The 22550-nt window shown below is 42.3% G+C and overlaps 2 protein-coding genes across 2 annotated transcripts in view; both read right to left on the bottom strand.

Moving 5' to 3' along the window:
• LOC121296037 (rab11 family-interacting protein 4A-like) overlaps positions 1 to 15963 on the bottom strand; it is a 50280-nt gene extending 34317 nt beyond the window's left edge. Inside the window, exons 1-3 of the mRNA XM_041221186.1 lie at positions 15719 to 15963; positions 7213 to 7300; positions 3399 to 3487 (exon numbers count right to left, since the gene is read on the bottom strand). Of these exons, the coding sequence (XP_041077120.1) occupies positions 3399 to 3487; positions 7213 to 7300; positions 15719 to 15871 (330 nt within the window). The 5' untranslated portion in view covers positions 15872 to 15963. The remainder of the gene's footprint in view (positions 1 to 3398; positions 3488 to 7212; positions 7301 to 15718) is intronic.
• Positions 15964 to 18518: 2555 nt separating this feature from the next.
• On the bottom strand, positions 18519 to 22407 carry LOC121296036 (coilin-like). The gene is made up of 7 exons (XM_041221185.1): positions 22051 to 22407; positions 20277 to 21381; positions 19732 to 19821; positions 19590 to 19637; positions 19422 to 19491; positions 19050 to 19141; positions 18519 to 18777 (listed from the first exon to the last, which is right to left on the bottom strand). Exons 1-7 carry the CDS (start codon positions 22302 to 22304, stop codon positions 18694 to 18696), a joined length of 1743 nt encoding a protein of 580 aa, XP_041077119.1. The 5' UTR covers positions 22305 to 22407; the 3' UTR covers positions 18519 to 18693.
• Between the last annotated feature and the right edge of the window lie 143 nt (positions 22408 to 22550).

The following is a 22550-nucleotide window of genomic DNA, read 5'->3' as shown; positions in this document are numbered from 1 at the left end:
CACTGGTGCACATGCCAGTCACTGCTATCCACTGCTGGAGTCTCGGTAATTCACATTGTACAGATTGCTGAGTCAGATCCTCTGTGTCAGAGCACAGGGTTCAGAGGGGCTGATGCAGACATTCCCATTGCAGCCCATTTCCTTCCACGAGGAAGAGGAAGTGTAGGGTCTCTTGTCAGCAAGAAATTGGGTCTTTTTTTATTATTTGAAGCTTTTACTCCAGTTTTAATTAATTCCTGTTATGTTTTAAAGGAGAAAACACCACTTCATTGACAACTACAGTAACATAGTTCAAGGTTTCTCCTTGCTCGCTCTCAGAGTTTCTCTCTAGTTTTGTAACACTGACATGAAAAGTTCTATTTTAAAACAAACAGGAGTTAATTATTGACTTGGCACTTGCTTTTCACAAAGAGATGTTTACAGTCCTGGAGCTCAGCTTCCAGAGTCCTATCACTGACCACTCAATTGCACCATCTAGTGGTGTCTTTAAGAAGTTCTTCAAAAATCTGAAGCACTGCATTGAACTATTCAGAAACGGATTGTGTTTGCAATACAAAATCGTAATTGCACGCTGCTTTTATATTGTGAGTGTGAATGTACAGGGGGCGTCCCCAGCGGCATGTACTGGAGAGTTTAAATAATAATAATAATAATAATAATAATAATAATAATATCAGTGAAAATAAAGGAAAGATAAAGGTTCAATTATGTATAAGGAAAGTGAAAATAGCCCCACAGTGATGAAAACCCTTTAATTTCTCAAGTACTGCACACTGCATGTCTAAATAAATTAACACTTACACACAGATATATTCATGTATGATATTTTATTTGAACAGTTACATGCATACACATCTAGATTTAATTCACATTATTTCAATTGGTTGATTGTTGAAGGTTTGTGTATAGGTGGACACTGTTTCTGTACAATACATTACAGAAGAGCCAAATAAACTAATACAGAAACTAATGCAGCCAAAACCAGAACCCTCTGTGTTAGTGGAAGTCTAAGAAGTGAAAGTGAAGTATTGGGGAGAGCCGAGTTGAGGAGGGCAGAGCAGCAAGCAATAAAGAAAGAGCTGGAAGAATGGGACAGAAACGAAGTGAACTAAAGCTCTCGTTCCTATTAAAACATCACAAGATACAGAGGCTACAGAAACAATCTGAAAAAGGGGGTACCTGCATGTTCAGCAAATGAGAAACAACAGGAACACTGCCCTACAGACAGCTTGCTCGGTGAATAAACAGTAATCTGTGGGTATCTAGGGTAGAACAACTGCAATCCCAGTTATTTATAGCACCTCGACAGCGAAGACTTCATTTCAGATAGAAGTAAAGACAGATTGCCTTCTGTTTAAAACCTTCTCTTTCTGGGTTAGGCAATATATTCACTGTCAAATACTGACATCTAGTGACCCCTTGAAAAACAAACCTGAACTTGACTTAACAATGGCTAGCACAGCTTTTACAAGCAAAGATTTTAAACTCTTCATTTTAATAAATACACACGAACGGGGGTATCTAACTTCACATCCCTCTCTTTCTCTAACTTTTATTCATGTAATCCCATAGGGAACAAAGTTTTTTATCCAACCATTCCAGTTACAATGAAAAAATGAATGAACTTTATATATGGTAGACAGCTCCAAAGTAACCCCTAAACAAAATCCAGTGAAAACACCGTGTGCTGTATTCCCAAGGCAGCGCTGACTGAGGGAAAGAAAGGCAAGCAGCTCTGCCAGTGACAGTGACGACAGCGATCAATCAGTGATGGAGACTTGCTCACACAGTCACTAGGAGAGACACACAGCGCTGGAGACCACGAGCAGGTAAGATTGACTGGGAAGGAGTTCTGCTGGTTCTCGAAGCACAACAAGGGAAAATGACAAAGCCAAACAGAAATGTAAAATGTGCTCCAGTGTGAGAAGGGTCACAAGTCACACCCCTGACCTTGCTGCAAACACAGATTCTTTTGTCTGTTTCTATGGTGGCCGATGTAAAAATAGGAGAGAAGAGGTAAAGCAGAAAGGATAAAAAAGCTAGTTTTTTTATTTTAACTGGAATTGGCACAGTGTAAAGGGAGGTGTTATTTTCTTCCAGCGTGGCACAGATTTTTAAATAGAAGTCAACAGTGGGGGGGACCACGAAGCAGTGAAAAGACTGCAGTGGGAACCGAATCGTTAATCTCATTATTTCTTTACTTTTACACAATATAGCATATTAACTTTCTCTGATCTCATACTGTTTCCAAGGCTGAATGATTAATAAACAAGCTGACGAGAATGCTTTACAGGGGGAAGCAAACCTCAAGCTATCACGCTTGGGCTTTTCACAATACTTGACATACAAATGCCTCTAACTTCCCTTCTGTCCAAAGAGCAGGCTTAACACTTTGCCCTAATATGCATATTGAGTCAATTCAAAAGATTTCAAATCATAGTGTTTAATCTCACCTCAAAGACGCCTGGGTAATGAGATGTTGAAGACACTCCCTTCTTAAACCATCATGAAAGCGCCCAAATCCTTCTCAGTCAGGAAGCACGCTAATCCATGAGTAAGAGGTTCTAAATGGGCTCTGATCAATATTCATGAGGCAGGCAGGACAGCCAGAGATTTGTCGTTGGTTTTTTTGTCGTTGGAGATTACCAGTGTGAGACTCTCTGGCTCAAAACCAAACACACATTGTGAGCACAGCTAATGAGACGTTTCCCACAGTGGCCAGCCCAGGCAGCCCAGGTCTCAATTAGTGATTGCAGCCCATCAGAAATATTTCTTCATTAGAGGGTCCAAGCAGACTGCGCAGCAATCATTCTTGCTATAAGGTGGAACACTAATAGCACAGTCACCAAACTACGGCTTCTGACGATAGCACTATGAAGGGGGAGCACAGTAATGTTTCTAATGCATTATGCTGACGAACCACAAGAGAACCAGCTGGAAAATATTTCTGAAAGCTCATGTCAAGGTAATTGGAGACTCCCGTGTCAGACTCTGAGCAATACATCACAATAACAAGATATAAGAACACAAATTGAGACTAATGAATAGGCAGAGATATTTCCCCTTGGGCAACAATACACAAACTGCCTGGAATCATTACCATCCCCTCGCCACTAAAAGGGTTAAATATCAGCAACAAGCATGCAACATAAAAACAGCCGCTGAAAAGCCTTTGATAACAGGCAGGAATGTGCTCTCTTTCTGCTGCTTTGCAGCTTGCCTGCCATCATTTCTGAAATCCCAAAGCTGCATCTCCCAGGGAGAGAGGCGTTTTCAAAATGAGGACCAGGTCTGATTATATCACACAAATAAAGTCTCAGACATTACAGAGCAGGGGGATGCAGCAAATACATTTGGACAACCAAGGCCATTAGTGCATGCACATCAGAACCCATTACCTGGTAGTAATACTCCTCATACTCTGCCTCATACTGACGACACAGGGCACTCCTAGCCCCCAATGCATTTTTCAATATTTCTTCACAACCTGCGGAGGGAAAAAAGACAAGGAGATACTTTACAAGAGCGTAGACAATTCAACCAAATAGCTTCTCTACTGGTTATTTGTCTCCATTTTGTTACCTGCCCAGTTTAAAAGGGATGGATATGGCCTGTAACCCTTCACTTTGATGGAGCATGCACTCCGATGAGCTGCTGCTTGCCGGCTGCATTCAGGAGTATCTATTCATAATTATTAGTGAGTGACGTCCTTCAGTTTAAGAGATAGAACAAAATGGAAAATAATTTGCATTTAAAAAAAAACAAAACAGAGGTGACCCAGAAAACTGAATCTCAAATCAACATGTGCTTCTACCAGATAACTGCTAATTAAAAGGAAGAAACAGTTCAGAACCCTACTACCGGTCTCTAATTGGTCAGAGCTGGTCAAAATAGGAAGCTGATTGGCTAGCAGTTGCATGTCACTCTTTATCTGTGATGTTATGATCTCGTTCTGGCAATCTAAGACTTTCTCCATGTAAATGTTCCATATTCCATTTAATCAGTGTGTGTGTGTGTCTTTGTAAGTGTGTTTTTTCCCCACTGTGTTTAACGAGTCATTATAATAAAGAGCCCCTCTAAATAACCAGCAGCAGAAATGAAGCAGATGCCGGGCGGGTTTAATCCATCTTTCTGCCCTGTCAGGGGCTCAGAGGTTCATCCCTTTCCTTCTGTATTCACCCCGGTTCATTAGACAGGTTAAGAATAAAGGCATCTCCAATGGGGTTACAGAACTGCCTTCGACAGCAGAGGCTGGGTTCCTGGCAGGAAGCCGCAGCGAGGCCCCTTTGTGCCAGGCTCTAGCTGGGCTGCTGGCTGCAATACAGAGACTCGCCAGGATTTCAGAGACGGCATCGTGCTCGGCTGCAGCGGTGGTCCCCTGTGTGGAACCAATTTGCCATTAATTTAATAACTGTATTAACGAAGAAGAAAAAAAATGGCCCAGAACGAAACCGTTTTCATTATCAGCAATAAAAATAATTATGGATTTTGCACATCAAGACTTCTTCAGTTGTGGTCTGGTTTGTGCAAGAAGTCTTGGCAATCCTTCACAGACTACAGGATGGACTCTTTAAGTACAGCATGCCAGCAGAGGTTAAGGGTATTCTCTACCCAAAGTCTTTGTATTTAAATCTCTGGCTTGTTTCCTGTACTGCTGTTCAAGTTGACAATTACTGGCACTGGCTGCGTCGAGCTCTGCATCTGCACTGGTTTGCCCTGCATTTCCAGCTTTAACCAGCCTGCTTAATTACAATACTGTCTTTAAATCTGTGTCACTTATGAGATTTCAAAGGGATTTGCTTTGCATGAGGCTTAAAACCTTCAATTATGGTATCTCCCCCTAGCAGAAACAGGAAAGCAAAATGGTTTTGCTGCACAAGCAACGAATGCTTTCTACCCTGATGCTACACACCCTGCTCTCCTGAAAGGAAAGTCTGTACAATGCAGTGTCCTACATAAGAGTTCTATAATTGTGATCAAACATGCACCCAATTCAATGTGCCTGTCAGTATACAGGATGCAATGCCCGCCGTGTTGATATTACTGGTATCAGGAATGCTTGCCTCTGTAAAGAAGTGCTTGAAGTTAACATGTATCCAAAGATACTGTGCCAATGAACGTCTGAACTCCATATGGTACCAAACACCCCCCCCCCCATGGCAGAGCTGTGACTGGCTGTCAGTTTGCTGTCTTGGTCCTGCCATTCATTTCCATTGAGTGTTTAAACTGAACATGATCAAAGCTGGAGACTGGGAACGGGAGTTGGGCTCCATATCCCAAATGAGAAATTCCAGAACCCTCAAATCTGGGAAGCACTCAATACTTCTTTCACTCCGTCAAGTAAGCCCACTGTAGTAATAATGAGTCGGCTTGTCACTCCTCCAGATTCAGGGAACACAGCATTCTGAACAGCCGCTCTCCTGGTATTTAAAGCTGAAACATTTCAGCGTTTTCTCTTTTTATGCTGCGTGGCTATCTGGTCTTCTCTCCCTGTGTGGCCAGGAGGAAATCCATGTTGCACTTACATGAGCGTCAGTAAAGATGAAACCATTCGCTGTGAACCACTGAGCCATCATTCGTCAATGTGAATCACATCGCTCTTGAATGATAAATGAATGCGATTTACTGCAATTGTGAATTCAAGCTCCACCGTGTATCATAACGCTTAGCTGTGCAAGGAAATGTTCCATGACTAAAAGGGGCATTAAGCAGGGCAAAAATCTTAAAGCTTTATATTACATCTCACAGCTCCGGTTTTTAGATTACTCTTCTTAACCACAGCTAAGCACACAGCTCAACGCAAGGCCTGGCTGTGTAATGTTAGTGCACGTTAACTCCACTCACTCAAAAAAACAAGCATGGCTTTGTTCAAGAAGGACCAGTTCCATTGTTATTTCTGTTATTTTACACTCTGGATTTCTTCTCTCTAATAGTTTGCAATTGCTTTCAAATGGGGCTCATAACAGGGCGTGTCTATTGCAATAATGAGAATTATCTCTTCAGTCCCCCCCCAAACCCCTATCAATGATGCTCAATTTAAATGCGATTCAGGAGCAGGTCCTATGGTCTTGATTAGCAAATACAAATAGGATGCATTGAACACTGATTCTTTACATACTGAACAGGGATTAGAGCTTTTATGCAGTTCATTCAAAGTGTTTTTCCATTAGCTGCCAATGGTGCGCCACAAACCCACTCTGGGACACAGCATTAATAAGACAGGATTTCAGCTTTAAGATCTGACAAAGCTCTTTTAATGGATACTGGTGTATTGATTGTCCTCACGCTGTGCTTCTCCTGCTGTGATCCTTCCTTTGTTTAAAAGGACGTTTTGCTTTTAATTGGCTAGCAGCATCACGCCAAGTGTCTAATAAATGTGTGTGTTTTTCACACGCTCTACACGGAATTGAAAAGGAAGGTTCTGCTTTGAATGGCTAACTCCCCTTCTCTGTAATATCGCACTTGTGTAGATGAATTGGCTCGATGGACTGCCCAGTCCTCTCAGGGTATTTGAGGAGCAGGAATTAATCAAGTAATAATCTGCTCAGCTCTTAGGCTATAGAGCTTTGGAAAAACGATTAGAACATAAGAACATAAGAAAGTTTACAAACGAGAGGAGGCCATTCGGCCCATCTTGCTCGTTTGGTTGTTAGTAGCTTATTGATCCCAAAATCTCATCAAGCAGCTTCTTGAAGGATCCCAGGGTGTCAGCTTCAACAACATTACTGGGGAGTTGATTCCAGACCCTCACAATTCTCTGTGTAAAAAAGTGTCTCCTATTTTCTGTTCTGAATGCCCCTTTTTCTAAACTCCATTTGTGACCCCTGGTTCTTGTTTCTTTTTTCAGGCTGAAAAAGTCCCTTGGGTCGACACTGTCAATACCTTTTAGAATCATCACTGTGCGAAGAAACAGACACCCCCTGAAGATTTTAAACCAAATAGACTGAGTAAGCTAGAGCCGATCCTGCATATACAATAAACCTATATTTTTATATATATATATATATATATATATATATATATATATATATATATATATATATATATATATATATATATATATATATGTGTGTATGCATGTATATGATTAACTCCTGTACTATTGCAGCTCCGTTCTTCCTGTCGATGTCAGCCCACTCACATTCATGGCAATACTGCTGCCAGCACACAGCAATATAGAGCTTGTGTGAATAAACTGAAAGCATCACTTACCTTTTATAGCAAACACGCCATGGCAGAAATCCTTAAAGTTTATCCTGCCCAGCTCATTGGGGTCCAGATATTTGGTCAGCTTCTGCACCTACAAAAAGACAATGTTGTGTCACAAACAACCGTCATCGCTGTAGTTGTGCACGGTAATTGTGTGTTTACCACAGTTTACCATTTGTGTTATTTTGCTCTATATGGAGCTGCAAACCCCCTGCAATAAACACAGTGCCACATTCATGCCTGTAATTACAATGCTGTGAGCGTCAGAAAGGTGCTCTAAGTATTGCAAACTGGTTTTCTAATACAGTTACTGTCTTTGCTTTTCAGTTTCAAAGAGTGCAAATGAGTCTTGAAGGGTCTAAAAAAAGGAAAAAAAAAGACTTTGATTTAAATGTCCTCATTTTGTGAACTACTCGACAGACATGAATTACTGCACTGGTCGGGGGCATGACAAACACCTTAAAAAAAAGAAGAGGTGGCAAAGCTACAGCACAATCCCATCCTCGTTTCCAGGCTAGGCCACACAGAGCGGCAGGAGACTGACGGAAATAGAAAGTAATATTGTGTTTAATAGGCTAAACGCTGATCTCAATCTGAAACACATTCCGAGAGTGTGTTTGTGGCTGCTGGAGAGCTCATGTGTGATGCTAAATCTAGCAGGCAACATGGCCTGTTTAACAATGCAATAAAAAAAGGAATGATTTTGCAGAAGCATCTTCAATTAGTCTACCCGCTGTGCAGTGAAGGGATTAAAATGCTGTCATAACAACCATTAACCATTACTTCAGATCCAGCTCTTCTCTGAGTGCAAATCCACTAACCTAGACAAACCGATATGCAGGTTTAAAACTAAATATTTGTTTCAAAACTTCGCAATTGGCTGCTCTAGTGCACTGGGGGTTTGAGATCTGTCCTCTAAACCACTGCTGAAATAGCGACTTTAACTATTAACTACACGTGCTCCGGCTTTTCTGTTCCGTGCCACATCGTGGATTCTTATTGCTGTGTTACCTTAAACCGATCTTTGAAACAGACTTTAAAGTTATAAGTGTAAAACATTGTCAGGATGTTAACAATGAAAAGAGAAGTGACAGGTACATTATTTAAACAGTTGTAGCAGCACGTGGGGACGGGGAACATTGTATTTTTCGGAACCCCGCTACTTAATCTTTCACTCATAATATTATGTTTTATGACGTATTTGCTCAAGCATCTAGGCAAAACTGATAAACTGGAAAATCAGTGCTAATCTTTAAGTTAGCAATAGTATTCTGCAATTAAGGAATGTGCAGTATTTACACTACAAGTCATCTCTTTGTAGAGGAATGTGAAATGTTTAATTATAGACTAAAATCAATGCGTTGGTGGTTTCAGTGGATTTCATCTCACTGCAAAACAAACGCTCTTGAATTGTGCATCTAGGATTGCGTAAGATGGTTCAGCACACTGCACTAAGTTCAGAAAGAGGAATGCAAGCAGAATGCATTGCTCTGGTAATCTATGCTATCGCTACTTTCAGCCAGACATACATTTCAGTAAAGAGCCTTTTGTGTGAGTGTGTGTATGAGTGTGTGTGTGTGTGTGTGCGTCAGGCGGCACCAGCTCATACAACAGCGAAGGGCAAGGATCACAGACACACATTACAGCACCAGACATCAAGCACCGCGCAGCACTCTGATCTCTTATCTCCCTCGCTGGCGTGTACAGTGGTGCCACGCTGCAGAAGATAACAATTTCACAGCGCTATGAGGTCTGTCGCCACTGTAACCTATGGGGTGATTATACAATAACTCAGGGAAGAAGGACGTGAGCGCTCCTCAGACTCTGAATGCATGGCGGGTTCCAATGTGTGCAATGCCATAAAAACAAACAGCAGGACCTCTTAATGGGAGGATTATATGATTAAACTATACTGCAATGGTGCTGCTTACAAACGACTTGCAATGTGCCCTGGTTAACTAAAAACAGATGTTTACTAAGCAGCACAAAGATGATGAACACCTTGGGATTCTCATCAGCCTCCACACACGGTATCTGTCCAGTCTCCAGTCTGTCTCACAGCATGAACCACACAGAGCTGAATACTCCTAAAATGTGGAAAAATGTGTCTGTGGATTGCATATGCTTCCTAGATCTACCCTGTGTCTTTTTACTAAACTGGTTTGTAAATGTGATGTTCTCAAATTGAAATTACAGTAATATAGCAAATAATAACAGATATAGGCCATTGTTCAAGTTACCTTCCCCTGGGAGACACTAAAACGACGGTCTTGATGATCTGGAGGTATTGGTAGCTCTGAGGTATTCTCTGTCTGGGTCGTCTCCATGCCTGCTGTCTATACTCTAGTTGTTAAGAGACTATGTGACTAGTTTGTTTCTGTTGTCTTACTAGTTATAGTTGTCAGCAATATAAATGAGTTATTCAGATGTTACTCCACTCAGGTGCAACCAACTACAAACTACTCTCATATACAAGGTTGCTGTGGTTAACTGTTCACGTAGTTATCCTTTCCCATGCATTCCTGCACACACCTTATCACGCAACATTCTAGGTCTAATGGCAAGTGGGTCGTTGCCTTAGCAACTCTGCTTGTGCCATTTGCACTTGAATCACGACTTTCATCTTTGGCTGCGAGGCTTCAATGCAATGAAATGCCAATTGCAATTTAACAATCTAGCTGTTTCAGATTACTATGTATCTAGGACTGACATCTGGACACATTTTTGTGCTACTCTATGTATTTTAGTGACCATCCCTGATCTTTAAAAGTGAAGTCTATCATCTCACTATGTATGAAATCTGCTGACCCCCTGCAGGAATATATACTGCAAACGTTAGTGTGACTGGAACTAAATACGATCTTTCTAACTCTTTGCATGAATACCGTCACAATCCTTTTAAGCAGTATTTATACAGCACTTTGCTTTTTTATTCACAATTTTTTAAAATTTGTATTTTAAAGTGACATTGCCATAATCATTGGGAAAGGGCGAAACGTTGCTAAGCTAACACCTCCCACTCACTAACTGAGATCAAAGCCTCTGAATTTAGAAACATGTTCAGATCTGTGCAGTTATGACAGGGAGCAGAGAAGGTGCCAAATCTCATTAATCGCAGACTGCACAGTTCCTCACAGTACAGCCTCCCGCTTTCACTCCACTGAGCCACAGGTTCATGCAACCAAAGACAGCCATTCACTAAAGTTGTGCTTGTTCTTCAAAGTGAGAGAACAGGGACAACGGAGCAATCATGAGTCTCTCATGAGCACCGCCGAGGAAAGAGGCAGGATTCAACTGCAACAATGCCTGAACCCTTGCCACTGCTTTCCAATTCCCAAACCCAGGAGGATACAACAAAGGAAATGTGTTATATAGATTGGAGCTGCTATTTTACAAATTCTCTTGATTATAGGCTTGAATGTATAACCTCTTAGGGCATATCCACATGTGCTATTGTCTATGCTGCTGACGTGCTTATCACCGGGTGAATGAATTCAAATATCTTGTAGCTGACACAGAAAGGCAGTGCATTTAGTATTTGTCACCCTCGTCATTCAGCTTCAATCTGCTGACTGTTTTTGTAGCTTGATATCAGTTTGTATTTCACAGTTAATGAAGCATGTAATGATGTGCACGCTTAGGCTTCAGCAACCCAAATCAATCAGTCTTCTCATGCTCTTGGCTCTTCATCTAATATTAATCAGTGCAACAGTCATAGTTACACAAGTGCACTAGAATCAATCGTTGAATCAGATGGGTTTCTGAAGATGTGGTTTATTAAAGAATGCCCTTTAGTTGCTGCAGAAAGAAATATCTCCAGCAGGCGGCTAAACACAATGGCTATGGGAGTCATTTGAGTGATGTGGATTACGCTTCTGATTACTTTATTGTGTGGGAGAACAGAGGCAGACTTTTTTAAAATGAGAGGAGAAAGTCACAATTAAGATTCAATTGAGATTTAAGATAACTGTGATTATCCTTATCATTTTGAGCCGGTAATCAATAATGGAAAACGTCACTGTCGTCTAACCCTTCTGGATGCTCAAGAGAAGCTGGAATGGAAACTGAGGACACACAGCTGAATTAGTCCCACACCCCAGCTGCAGCATCCCTGTCTGGGCTCACCCCTACTTACTAGCTCTGATTTTGCTAGCAGTATTCAGACCCAGTATCCGGAGATGGATAGCCAGTGCTTTTCGGCAGTTCACTAATCCATCAATGCCAGCTGACTCTCATGAGCTGCGTTATAATATAATCTAACTGTGCTGTTACTCTCACATCGAAATTGATAGCTTAATTTCATATGGAAGGGAATGTATTTTACTGCCATCATCAAGTATTGCTCATGGTTGCTGTGACTCCAGACTCCAGCATGGAAACCTGCCATGCTTATTCTAAAGGCGGGTGTTGGCATCTGCAGAACACAGGACGAGTTTTATGTTTATATACCAAACATGTTGCCACTGCTGCACCTTAGATGACTCCGAGGATCTGAAAACAGTTTATGATCATACTGTTGAATGTACGAGCGGGCAGGGAATCCGTTTTACAGCTCTTGTGCTTGGTTCTCAGATGGTTTGGCGACTGTATGGTAAACTCTGTGTCATTTCAGAACAATTTTGTAAAAAAAAAAAAAAAAAAGCCAATCCGGGCTGAACCTGTTTTGCACAAAATCAATTAATTTATTGCTGTGTTTAAACCCTGATTGATCCTGCCCTGGCACGGATAGCTTAACAGACAGACCTGTGCAATGTTATCAGAAGAAAAGTCTGAAATCATACTTTCAGACAGTACTGGTATTGAGGGACTGGGGCAGGATGGATAAGTAGGGATTGAGCTGAGAAGACGCAGAGGATCTGAGACACCACAAAAAGAGACTCCCCCAGCAAGTTGAGAAAGCCCTTTCTTCAAAAGGAAAGTACAGCATGAAATGAAAACGGACCCAGGATGCTCTTTTTAGGTCTCCTTGCTCTCAGCTCACGATTTTTTTCTCCTTGAGCTCGTTAATGAAAAATGCAACCCCCTCCTCAGGCTTGCAGCTTGACACGCTTCTCTGAAGAGAGTTTCTCTTAGTTCAACAGCTCCCACCGCTCTCCTGAGTCTCAGTAGCCCGGCAGTGGATCTCCACTGCTCCTTTCTTTCATCTCACTGCACCTGGGCTTTCAGTTGTTGAAGAGGTTTGTTTTTCTTTTGCTCTGAATTAGTTTGAAATAGCTTTAAAAAAAAAAAAAAGCGTTGCAAGTATTTTATACCGGAGATTGTGAATTCACTCAAACAGTATGAAACAAAGCATCCACTTTTTCCCCAGATCTAGGGCTCAAGTCTCTAGTGTTTGCACACTGAAGAAGCACACTTGCTAATTTAATTCTGATAGGAATAAGTGGGTCAGCAGAAAAATATTGGCTGTCAGATTCAGGGAACTTGAATGAAGGTTTGCTCAATAACTGCAGAATGCTAATAACTATGTTTCTCCACCACACACAGGTAGCCTCACAAGTAGGATATACAGCATGATTATAAGGGTTAATCTGGAGCTGCAGGAAGCAGGTTCTTTTCAGCACCTTGGAAGCAATCCCATATAATCAATTAGCACTTTAATTATATATGCACAGCTCAGACTAACACAAGGGGGCCTCTTAACAAGGCAAACAATGGCTCCATTTATTATATCAAGACGTCAGTGTCTCTTCTTCTTCTTCTGTGTCATGTATGAGCTGATACAATGGGTAGGGGGTTAGGGTGGTGTTCTTTGGGGATGGAATAAGAGTTAGGGTCTAAGGGGCTCTTGGTTGGTTTTGAGGGTGACAGACCCAGTGGAATTCATTTGTTTTATCAATATTACGGCGCTTAATCACCATACAGGAGTTCAGTTGCAATAGCTGTGGCTGCTGGAACACTGACAGCTGTGAGGGAAAACAGGGTCGTGCAATGAACACAGTACCATGCCTGTGGTAAGAAGGGCTTCTTACTGCAAAACAACACAGTGACACCCCTGTGTGCTAGATTGTCACGTCCCTCCCAGCGTGTTGCCCGAGTAACTGCCAGGCAGGAATGCATTGCAACCTAAATGGAGAACGCTTGGAGAGCCAATTAAACACCTTCATTGTATCTGCACAGAATGAAGCTGCCGACCGCTGCTGTTCACCGGCAACACTATATATAGAAGCTGGGGTTTGTTTTGCAACACTGAAACCTCCACTGCTATTTAAACAGCAGAATCAAACACAAAAACAGTGTGCTTGAACACAGACTTGAATATCGCTATACATCTACCAGTACAGAACACCCTGAGCCAGACCATGGTTCCTTACACACTGTAGATAATAGGAGCTCACAGTAAAACCTGAACTGACAGAGAGAGAGAGAGAGAGAGAGAGAGAGAGAGAGAGAGAGAGAGAGAGAAAACACATTTGAAATATACAGCTGCTTTTAATTATGCCCCCAAATGATGTGCAGACAATAGAAAGATGTGTTTAAACAATGCTGTTTTACTCCGAATGCTGATATTGTTTGGAATGAATGATGGTGAATGGTTATTTGATGCACTATGTTCTCACTCAAAGGTCCGTAATTTAACAATGTTTTCTGCCAAATGGTCATGAAAGAATAATAACTCTACACCACAGTCTTCAGTTACAGAACAAGCATTTGAGATTCTACAAGAGGCTATTACGATCATGACATAATATAATGCTTTCTTTGTGTTTGATAGGTTTATGTTGAACATGGCCCTTAAACGGTCTAGCTGGTATTTCTTCAGCATCTTTAAAACGATTGTAACTTTACAATCATCAAACAGGCAATGTCAATGTCTGGGACTCTTCTCAAGTAGAGGTAAGGGATGGCTTTGACCTTATGTACTCACATTTGGCAATACTGAAACAAAATGTTCTAGCTGCTGACTTGAATTAATTACAAATCAATGGCTAGTGTTTGCATCAGTGTAATGAAGGAACTGTATGGGGTGGTAATCCAACTAGTAGATGGATAGACGGAGAGATAGAGAGATGCAATGAATATGGAATTTCAATTAAAAATATGATAATAACAAGCTCCCCACATGGAAAATTCCATCAATAACTAATGAAACAACTTTTAATAAAGTACATTTAAAAACGTACAGAGGACCTTGAAGAAAACAATTAGATGAGAACACAGCTACATTTCAAAGCCTGTGGTCAGTCATTCCCTTCAAACTGGCAGGGGATAAATGAACAGTGACACTCCAAAGTGAGTACAAGTCTACCAGAATGCCAAGTTAAACAGTGGCAGGATACCCACTGCAAACATCCAAGTTCGGCACAAGAAAGAGAGAAGAGAGAGAGAGAGAGAGAGAGAGAGAGAGAGAGAGAGAGAGAGAGAGAGAGAGAGAGAGAGAGAGAGAGAGAGGCTGAATCGAGAGTCTTCTTGGGCGTAACCAAGGCAACCGACTGCTGCAAAAAGCCACTGCAACAACGAAGCATCTTCCCGTTAAAAGCGAATCCGTGTGCAGCGCAGCGCGTTACACTGGAACCAGTATGTGACGTCTGCATATTAAATAAACATTTAGCACCAGGCAATGCTTATGCAATAGAAACAGGATATATATATATATATATATAATATATATATATATATATGTGTGACATATGTATTAGTATGTCCCATAGAGGATACAAAACATCATATAGATATACCTCTGCTGAGTTATGTACCAGAGATATTATTTAATAAAACAAACAACAACAACAACAACAACAACAACAACAAATAATAATAATAATAATAATAATATTAAAAATAACAAAAAGGGATTCAGTGAAGTTCAAAAAGATAAACACAAATCGTAGGCTGGAGTTTAAGGAAAATCAATAAATTAGTTAATTTACTAAGTAAGAGATCCTTTGCCATTAAACTCTCTGAATTCACCTCAAATACTGTAGCATTATAACTGCCATCTCCTTAGTTATTTTATACATCGACCGCTGAGCTGGTAAATCTACACACTTACCGGTTAATGTATAGATTTACTGATTTTACACACACACGGCATATTCGTCTAGATTATACTTGATCTTTGACCTATATCTGACTCCTGTGCACCCCGACCACTTTCAAACAAAACGTCTCGACAACAAATCACTCGACACCCACAATTCGTGTTTTTAGACACTTAACAAATCTGTCAAATATGTAATACCTTACATATGTTTCATCATTACTGGTTCTTGTTTGTTTCCAAGGTGATTGTTATTATTAATGTGTAATAGCCACAGATCAACGTGGACAGACAGCTATAAAATAACATCCTATAAATGCTTTGAATGATCAGAATATGTGTGTGTGTGTGTGTGTGTGTGTGTGTGTGTGTGTGATAATAAATGTAATGAATAAACAATGAATGCGTTTGTTTATTTTTTAATTGGCTGATGTACCCGACTTCGCAGTGACCAATGATTCCCATGACATCAGCTCGATCGGTTACAGTTTATTTATTTGTTTACCACACGACAGCATTGTCCCTCCTTACCTCGTCTCCTTGCCCGAACTGCAATCCGAGATCAATGAAATGCTCAACACGAATGTAACCATCGTCGTCCTCGTCACACACGTCAAAGACCTCTTTGAGTTTCTTTAAAAACTGCAGCAGCTGCTCCTGGTCCGGAAACCCATTCCCGTCCATCCTGCCAGAGGGGTTCAATGTGTCCAATACTAGCTGGATCCCAAAGACAGGAATCGGGCTCCAGCCGCCATCATCACCGGCAGCACACACAGCTCTCTGCGCTGCTGTGAGAGAGCAAGGCAGTGACATCACAGGAGGAGAGGAGAGGAGAGGAGAGGACCACTGGAGTCCAAGCAGCGAGCGAGGGAGAGGGTGCAGCGTTAATTTATCCACAGGGGTGCGTCGAGGTTAAATAAGATAGGGGGAGGGAGAAAGAAAGAAGAAAAACTATCTTCAACAGACAGGATTATCACAAGATCTATCTGTCTAATTGTGTGGTTTCAGAATGAGGGTGCTCATCCATTTGGCTATGAGTCTCTGTCCAGGTGCCGAAATAGTTTCCGAGCGCCACCGCTCGGGTGTTTTACAGCAGAACCGGTTAAAGGTCTCTCCTAGTAGTAAATTAGTCTTAAAGGAAATAGACACAGTATACAAAGACTTGTTCTGTGACTACACTCTAGAAATGTGCATGTTCCGATACTGTTCATAAAGGTGGTTAAAATATAATTTACTTTAGGAGCAACATGCATTCAAACCGGTTAGAGAATATCAAAGTACTAGTTTAGTACATAAATGACTGAGCTTGTGATCAGTGCAAAGCCTATCTCTGTAAAGCGCTTTGTGATGGTGGTCCACTATGAAAGGCGCTATATAAAAATAAAGATATTATTATATTAGTATAATTGCCCGCTAAATGGGAACACTTTTTTTATTTTGCAGCACTGATATACAGCTGACCTAAAAACATAATTCAGCTTTGAGCGAACGTGTTTCCACTCCAGGCTGAAAAAAGTGTTCAACCAAAACTGCCCCATTTGGTCTTGGTCCAGATTTCGGGTCCCTCCTGCCCAGGACTTGTACAACAATACGGCACGGCTGTTAATTGTAGGAAACGACAGAGACTCTCCTCTTCCTGTATAATTCATCCTTTGTGGAAAGAAAGCAGACCGTCGTTAAATCGTTGAAAGGAGGATAGAAATGGGTATCTGACGACTGTTAAAATAGGTCAGTATCCTCAGGCTTTGCAGCACATAACGAAGCAATTCTGCCCTCATTGTAATCAAGCACACAGTCGGCACGAATTAAATCTCATGTTTGGAACTTATTGTACTAATTTGGCAGTACAGTCTAGTAAACTAATACATGAAACAGTACATACATAGCTTAATATATCAGCAATTGCTTTTCTAATTTGCATTCCCCTACTCAAGTTTTTATTTATTTACTGTCATTCTGAATAGCAGGTTCATTGGCTATTCCTATTTTTCAATGTTGTCAACTCCACCTATTCTCATTACATGTAGAGTAGAGGCGAAGTGGGGCCTGCAGAGTTCCAATATTACACTGTCACGTGATTTGAATGGCACGGGGAAGGTTGTTAGTCCCAGCATTTAGGATTCTCTACACAAGCTGAAACCAGAAAAAAAAGAACACAGATTTAGAAAAAAAATAATAGGATTGGAGCAACAGAACCCAGAACCACTGAGAATGGTTGCGAATCAGAACCCAGGACCACTGAGAACCTCGAACCCACACCGCAATATTGAGGAGCAGCAGGCAGGCTTGTGTTGCTGTTCATGCACTTCCATTTGTCCTAGCTTATGTGGCAGAAGCCCAGATCCAAGGGAACAGATACACACAGCCTAGGATCAGAGGATCCTGCATGTCACCGGCTGGTTGCACAGACCACAATCCGCACCGAACTCACAACACCTCCCCTAAACGAACACACAAGTGCAGATCTGTACCATGTAAACAGAATGGCCATATTTCCAAACCTAACCAGTCTTTACAACCACTCCTGTTTTTTTTTTTTTTTTTTTTTTTTTTTAAAACCAAGAAGAAAAACTATTTTAATGCCAGCAGATTGGATCAAAGCTGAGAGCATTTTAAATTGAGCTTACACTATGGTGAGCAGCTCTTACTGCAAGAGCCTTTAAAAAGGTGTTACTGGAGTCCAGTTTTTCTGCACACTGATCTTAAATGCCCTGCATACTGAACGCGGTGCAGGATCAGACTTGACTGAAAGGAGAGCCGGATTCAGCACGTCTCCATTCAGAGTGAAATTTTGAATAAGCACTCTACATGACGTTAGGAAGAGATTGTGTAGAGATTCACTTTTTAATCAGACCACGTGTGCACAAAACATCCAGCTGAATTATCATTAATAAAAAGGAGACTCCTTCACTTCATGCAATGAAAAAATTATTAATGAATTGAAAGGAAGCATTAAAAGGATTGTTACACAGGTTACAGCAGGAAGAAAAACACTTTCACACATCCCGATTGTGTATTGAGTGAAACAAAGGCTAGCTGCAATGCAATCGAACTGCGATACAATACAGAATTGGTTTCACCGAGTGATCTGCAGCCCTCCCCAGTGAGGAAACAATGACCGTTATTCATGACTCATTGGCTGGAAACTGAATGCTTCCATTTCTTTCTTCTTTCCTGTGCAATAGCTATGATCCATCATTGCTGGCAACCCTGACCTGCATGATAGAGAAAATACCTCCACTCCTCCGAGTCATGGATGCCCACACACCCTCTCTAAACTACTGCACTGACTTCTAAAGCAGTAGAAATGAAGTGGCTAGACAGACCGGATACAAAAAAAAAGGAACATTTATTTAGGAATCATTTTTACATTAGTGATACATTTAAAAAAGTTCTTACCAGCATTAAAATGAAATATTTAAACAAAACCCACAGAACAATAAACATATATAGACATCTTGTGGCATTTCACAGTCAGTTCCAGAAACACACAGCAAGAATGAAATTCAGCCAATCGCTCCAGCTGCAGGAAGACTACCAGGTTCAATAATCAGTCGAGGCTCAATCAGGGAATCCCATCTCTCCGTCACCTGAAAAGAATAACACAATGCTTTCTGTGGAACCTCAATGTCATGGTACATGTGGTAGAGAATCTGCAGGGGGTCTGGAATCAGGTACTGGATATAGGCATGACTTCAAATGTCATGAACCACATCGTATGACGATTAAAACGAATAGTTTAAGCATATCCAATTATAAAAACGTACAATTAGGACGCCCTGCCTAAGAGTCTAGTTCAATGACAGGGACCTCAAATCTCAAATCTCAAGAGACTCAAATCTGATAGAATTATCTTGCTTACCCTGTTGGAGCCTCTAGGGACAGCATACTCTATTTCTCTCGCCCCGTCCGGAGTGTGGTACACCAGATCAAACTTTCCTGGCTCTTTACAAACTGAAAAAGTGAAAAAAATGCATAAAACAAACAAAAAAAAAAAAAAAAGTAAAAATTGAATAAACTGCACAGTATGGTCACCTACAGCTTAAACAAACACCTGTAAACTTGCAAGGGAAAATCTCTGGGAGACATCCGGTACAGTGATATATTGAATGCAACATGCTGGAACAGAGCCCGGTCCTGCTGCATCTTTTGCTTGGTCCTGTCCAGACATGTTTGGTGCAGATACTGCATCCTATACTTTTAGGTTTCAGGTTCATGCAAAATCAAGTCCTACCAGCGTCAGAGGACAGGATCTCCAGCTCCACTTGATTTGTGTTGGGGATGTAGTGAATAATCTTTCCTTCCTGCAAGAGAGAAACGAGGGAGTGTAGGGCTTATTTCAGAAATATTAAAGAAGGAGGGTCAATGACCAAGACGGCACAGATCAAGCTTGACAACTTACCTTGTATTCAGACACTTCTGGCGTGTAGTTTTCTGTTAATTCTAGCAGCTAGTTAGAAAAACAAAAACCAGATGGAGTTTAGGGTTATTAAAACTCACAACTTCAATTCCACAGTGATCAGCGGGGAGTCCAATTTGTGTACCTTGAAAGCGATTTTCTGTCCCATCTGTGGAGGTGCGGCGAGCAGAGGACAGGAGCTGTAATCTTTTTTGGGGGCTTCTTCTGCATGATACTGAATGAAGAAGGAAAAAAAAAAAAAAGACAGACACACACAAACTGTGTTTAATTTGGAGAGGCATGCTCATTGTTCACAAACAACCGGCCTTGCAACACAGGGAAGCTGCACAATCTTAAATCCTTTAAACAAAATGCCCCTCTGACAGTTCAGGGCTGGAAACTCAACTCTGAATCCCTTCAGAGTCCTGGGTTTCACAACTCCCCCAGTTAATGTGTATTATTGAAGTGCTTTTGGGTAATTCCTCTCAAGAGGCAAGCCCCTGAAACTAATTTTAAAACATCTAGGTATCACCCAACGTGAAGAGAAAGGTCAAATTGGCGCTTCTCTCAAGCTCACATGTCGGGCACAATGAGCTGCATCAACCACAAAACAGGAAACAGCACCTGCACGGGAATGACCCTTCCTTTAATGAGAAATGGTACATCTGCATAAGAGGCAGAATCCCTCACCTGCAATACCGCAGACGTGTTCAATGCCTTCTCAGTTAAGTGCTGCTTCTCCTGTTGCTGCTGACTTCCATTATAATCGTAAGAGAAACACTGTCCCATGGTCCCTCTTGTCCTGCCTCCTCTCAGCCCCCGGCCCACAGAACCTCTCCATGGGAACCTGCCACCCCCTCGCCCCAAACCCCTCCCCTCCCCCAGCAGGGACCCCCTTCCCACCCCAAGAGGGGTCTCCCTGCCCCAGCCATTGCCAATCACAGCCCTGTTCACTCCTGAAACAGTCTGGGGCTTCTTGATCACAAACTTGTCGTCAGAGCTGCTGTCAGAACTGGAGGTCTCAGCCTGGGCTGGGGTAGGAGTCTCTCTGGCTGACAGCGACACAGACGACACAAGCCCTGCCTTTGTCACCTCACTCTGCTTCGAGCCTTCGGCTGAAGCAGCCCCGACATTCACTGGTTTTGATGGGACAGATGCACTTGTGATCCCTGGTTTGGATGGAGCAGGTGCACTGGCAATCACTGGTTTGGATGGGGCAGGTGCTCGTTTAGCAGAAGCGCCCCTGCTTGCAGTGCCTGGCTTGGGCTGGGCTCTAGTACTCTGTGGAGTCTTGCTCTGCTCTCTCTTGGAAGCCGGTTGATCCTCGCTGCTGTCGCTGTCGGTGCTGCTGGAGTTGGAGGAGTCCGGGGCTGGCCTGTTGCAGGAGGGTTTCTTACCTGCAGCAGCAGCTGGTTTTGGGGACGGAGCGGCAGAGCTCTTAACAGAGCAGCTGCTGGGCTTCTTCCCATCCCTGCTGCCTGTATCTGCAGCGGACGCCTTCTCCTTTGGCTCCGCCTTTTTTCTCTGGCTGTGCTCTTTCTCTGTGGATTCCTCCCTCGTCTTTTTCTCCTTCTTCCTTTTCTTCTCAGCCCGGTGCTCTGTGCGCTCCCCCTCTTCGGGCTGTGCCGTCAGATCAGGGGTCTCCCTGCTACTCTTTTTCTTCTTGCTCTTCTTGGTGTGATCTCTCTCCGAGGGCATGTCCTCAACAGACCTGCGCCTCTTCTGCCCCTTGCAGGGAGAGGGCCCGCTGGGCTCATTGCAATTCAGTGCAGGCAGAAAACCTTCAGCTTTCACCCTGAGGAACAGAAACAGGGATTTTGCATGATCAAGTGGAGGTTACAAAACATGCTGGGCTGGAAATAGAACTCCTATTGCGTAGCAGTGTTACCCAGTCCAGGTTTTACTACGAGCTTGATTAGCCACAGTGTATAGGTAACAAGCTCAGGTGCGTCTTGTTAAATTCACAGCAAACCCAGGATTGGGTCACAAAGACTTCTCTTTACAACGTTTGCTTCAGGGTAAAACCAAGTTCCTTCGTCATTCTACAGAACTGAATTTAGCTTAAAGCTAGTTAGCGACCGCTATTGGTAACAAACACATTTTAAAAATATAACGCTGTTTTAGGAGAGTTAAATTGTTCAGCCACGTGTTCGCGAAACAAGTGGTAGATATGGATGGTACAATTGTGGAAATTATGAAACGTAACCATGCCATTTCTAGCGTGCGCTACTGTACAAGTGAATCACACAACCCCCGGGGCACCAAGTCAAGTTAAATGCTTACAAAGCCGCTCTTTCTAATGCTGCAGTGCTATCTGTACACTGTTGAACGTTACCAGACACTGAAAACCCGAGGAAACACACATTGCAAAGGCTGTCTGCTTCATTTGTTTACATTTTAAATATAGAAAAGTGTGTGCAATATAAAAAGCTACATATTTACCCACACGGGGCAAGGCGCTCACCTGATGCTGTCGTTATCTCTGATGATGTAGATGCTCTCGTTGGGCGGTAAGAAGCAGTCTTCAATGAAGAGATCTAGCGCTGTCCTACGGCTGAAATCAAACTTGTCTCTGATGATACTCGTCACATCGGTGACCACCCTACACTTGTTCAGGTCGATGAACAGCCAGGACATGCGGCAGCCCGGTGTGGCCGGGGGAGGGTAGTCAAAGTGAAGTCTAACTCGCACAGCATTGCTGAAGCCGGGGGCTGCCATGTTTCACCAACGACTCTAACCCGCTAAGACCGTGCAGATCTGTTTTATACCGCTGTAACTGGCTGCTACTGCCCTCTAGCGGACACATTGCAGAGCGCACACTCTACGGATTAAAAAAAAAAAGACTCTTCCAGTCTTCTATGGGGGCATACCGCAGACGCAAGGCGACAGAGGGAGGTCTGGTGAAACATGACGCTTCCAGCGAGGAGCACTCTTTCTTACGGAGTTAACTTCTGCAGGGCAAAC

The sequence above is a fragment of the Polyodon spathula genome, chromosome 21 (assembly GCF_017654505.1).
Source record: "Polyodon spathula isolate WHYD16114869_AA chromosome 21, ASM1765450v1, whole genome shotgun sequence".
NCBI classification, from domain to species: Eukaryota; Metazoa; Chordata; class Actinopteri; order Acipenseriformes; family Polyodontidae; genus Polyodon; species Polyodon spathula.
This window is presented reverse-complemented; position numbering and strand designations above follow the sequence as displayed.

Excerpts from the sequence above, each read along its gene's own strand:
- LOC121296036 (XM_041221185.1), bottom strand. The coding sequence starts at position 22,304 with ATGGCAGCCCCCGGCTTCAGCAATGCTGTGCGAGTTAGACTTCACTTT. Across the intron at positions 21,382-22,050 it reads AGAGATAACGACAGCATCAG|GGTGAAAGCTGAAGGTTTTC; the intron begins GTGAGCGCCTTG and ends TCTGTTCCTCAG. Across the intron at positions 19,638-19,731 it reads GACAGAAAATCGCTTTCAAG|CTGCTAGAATTAACAGAAAA; the intron begins GTACACAAATTG and ends TTTTCTAACTAG.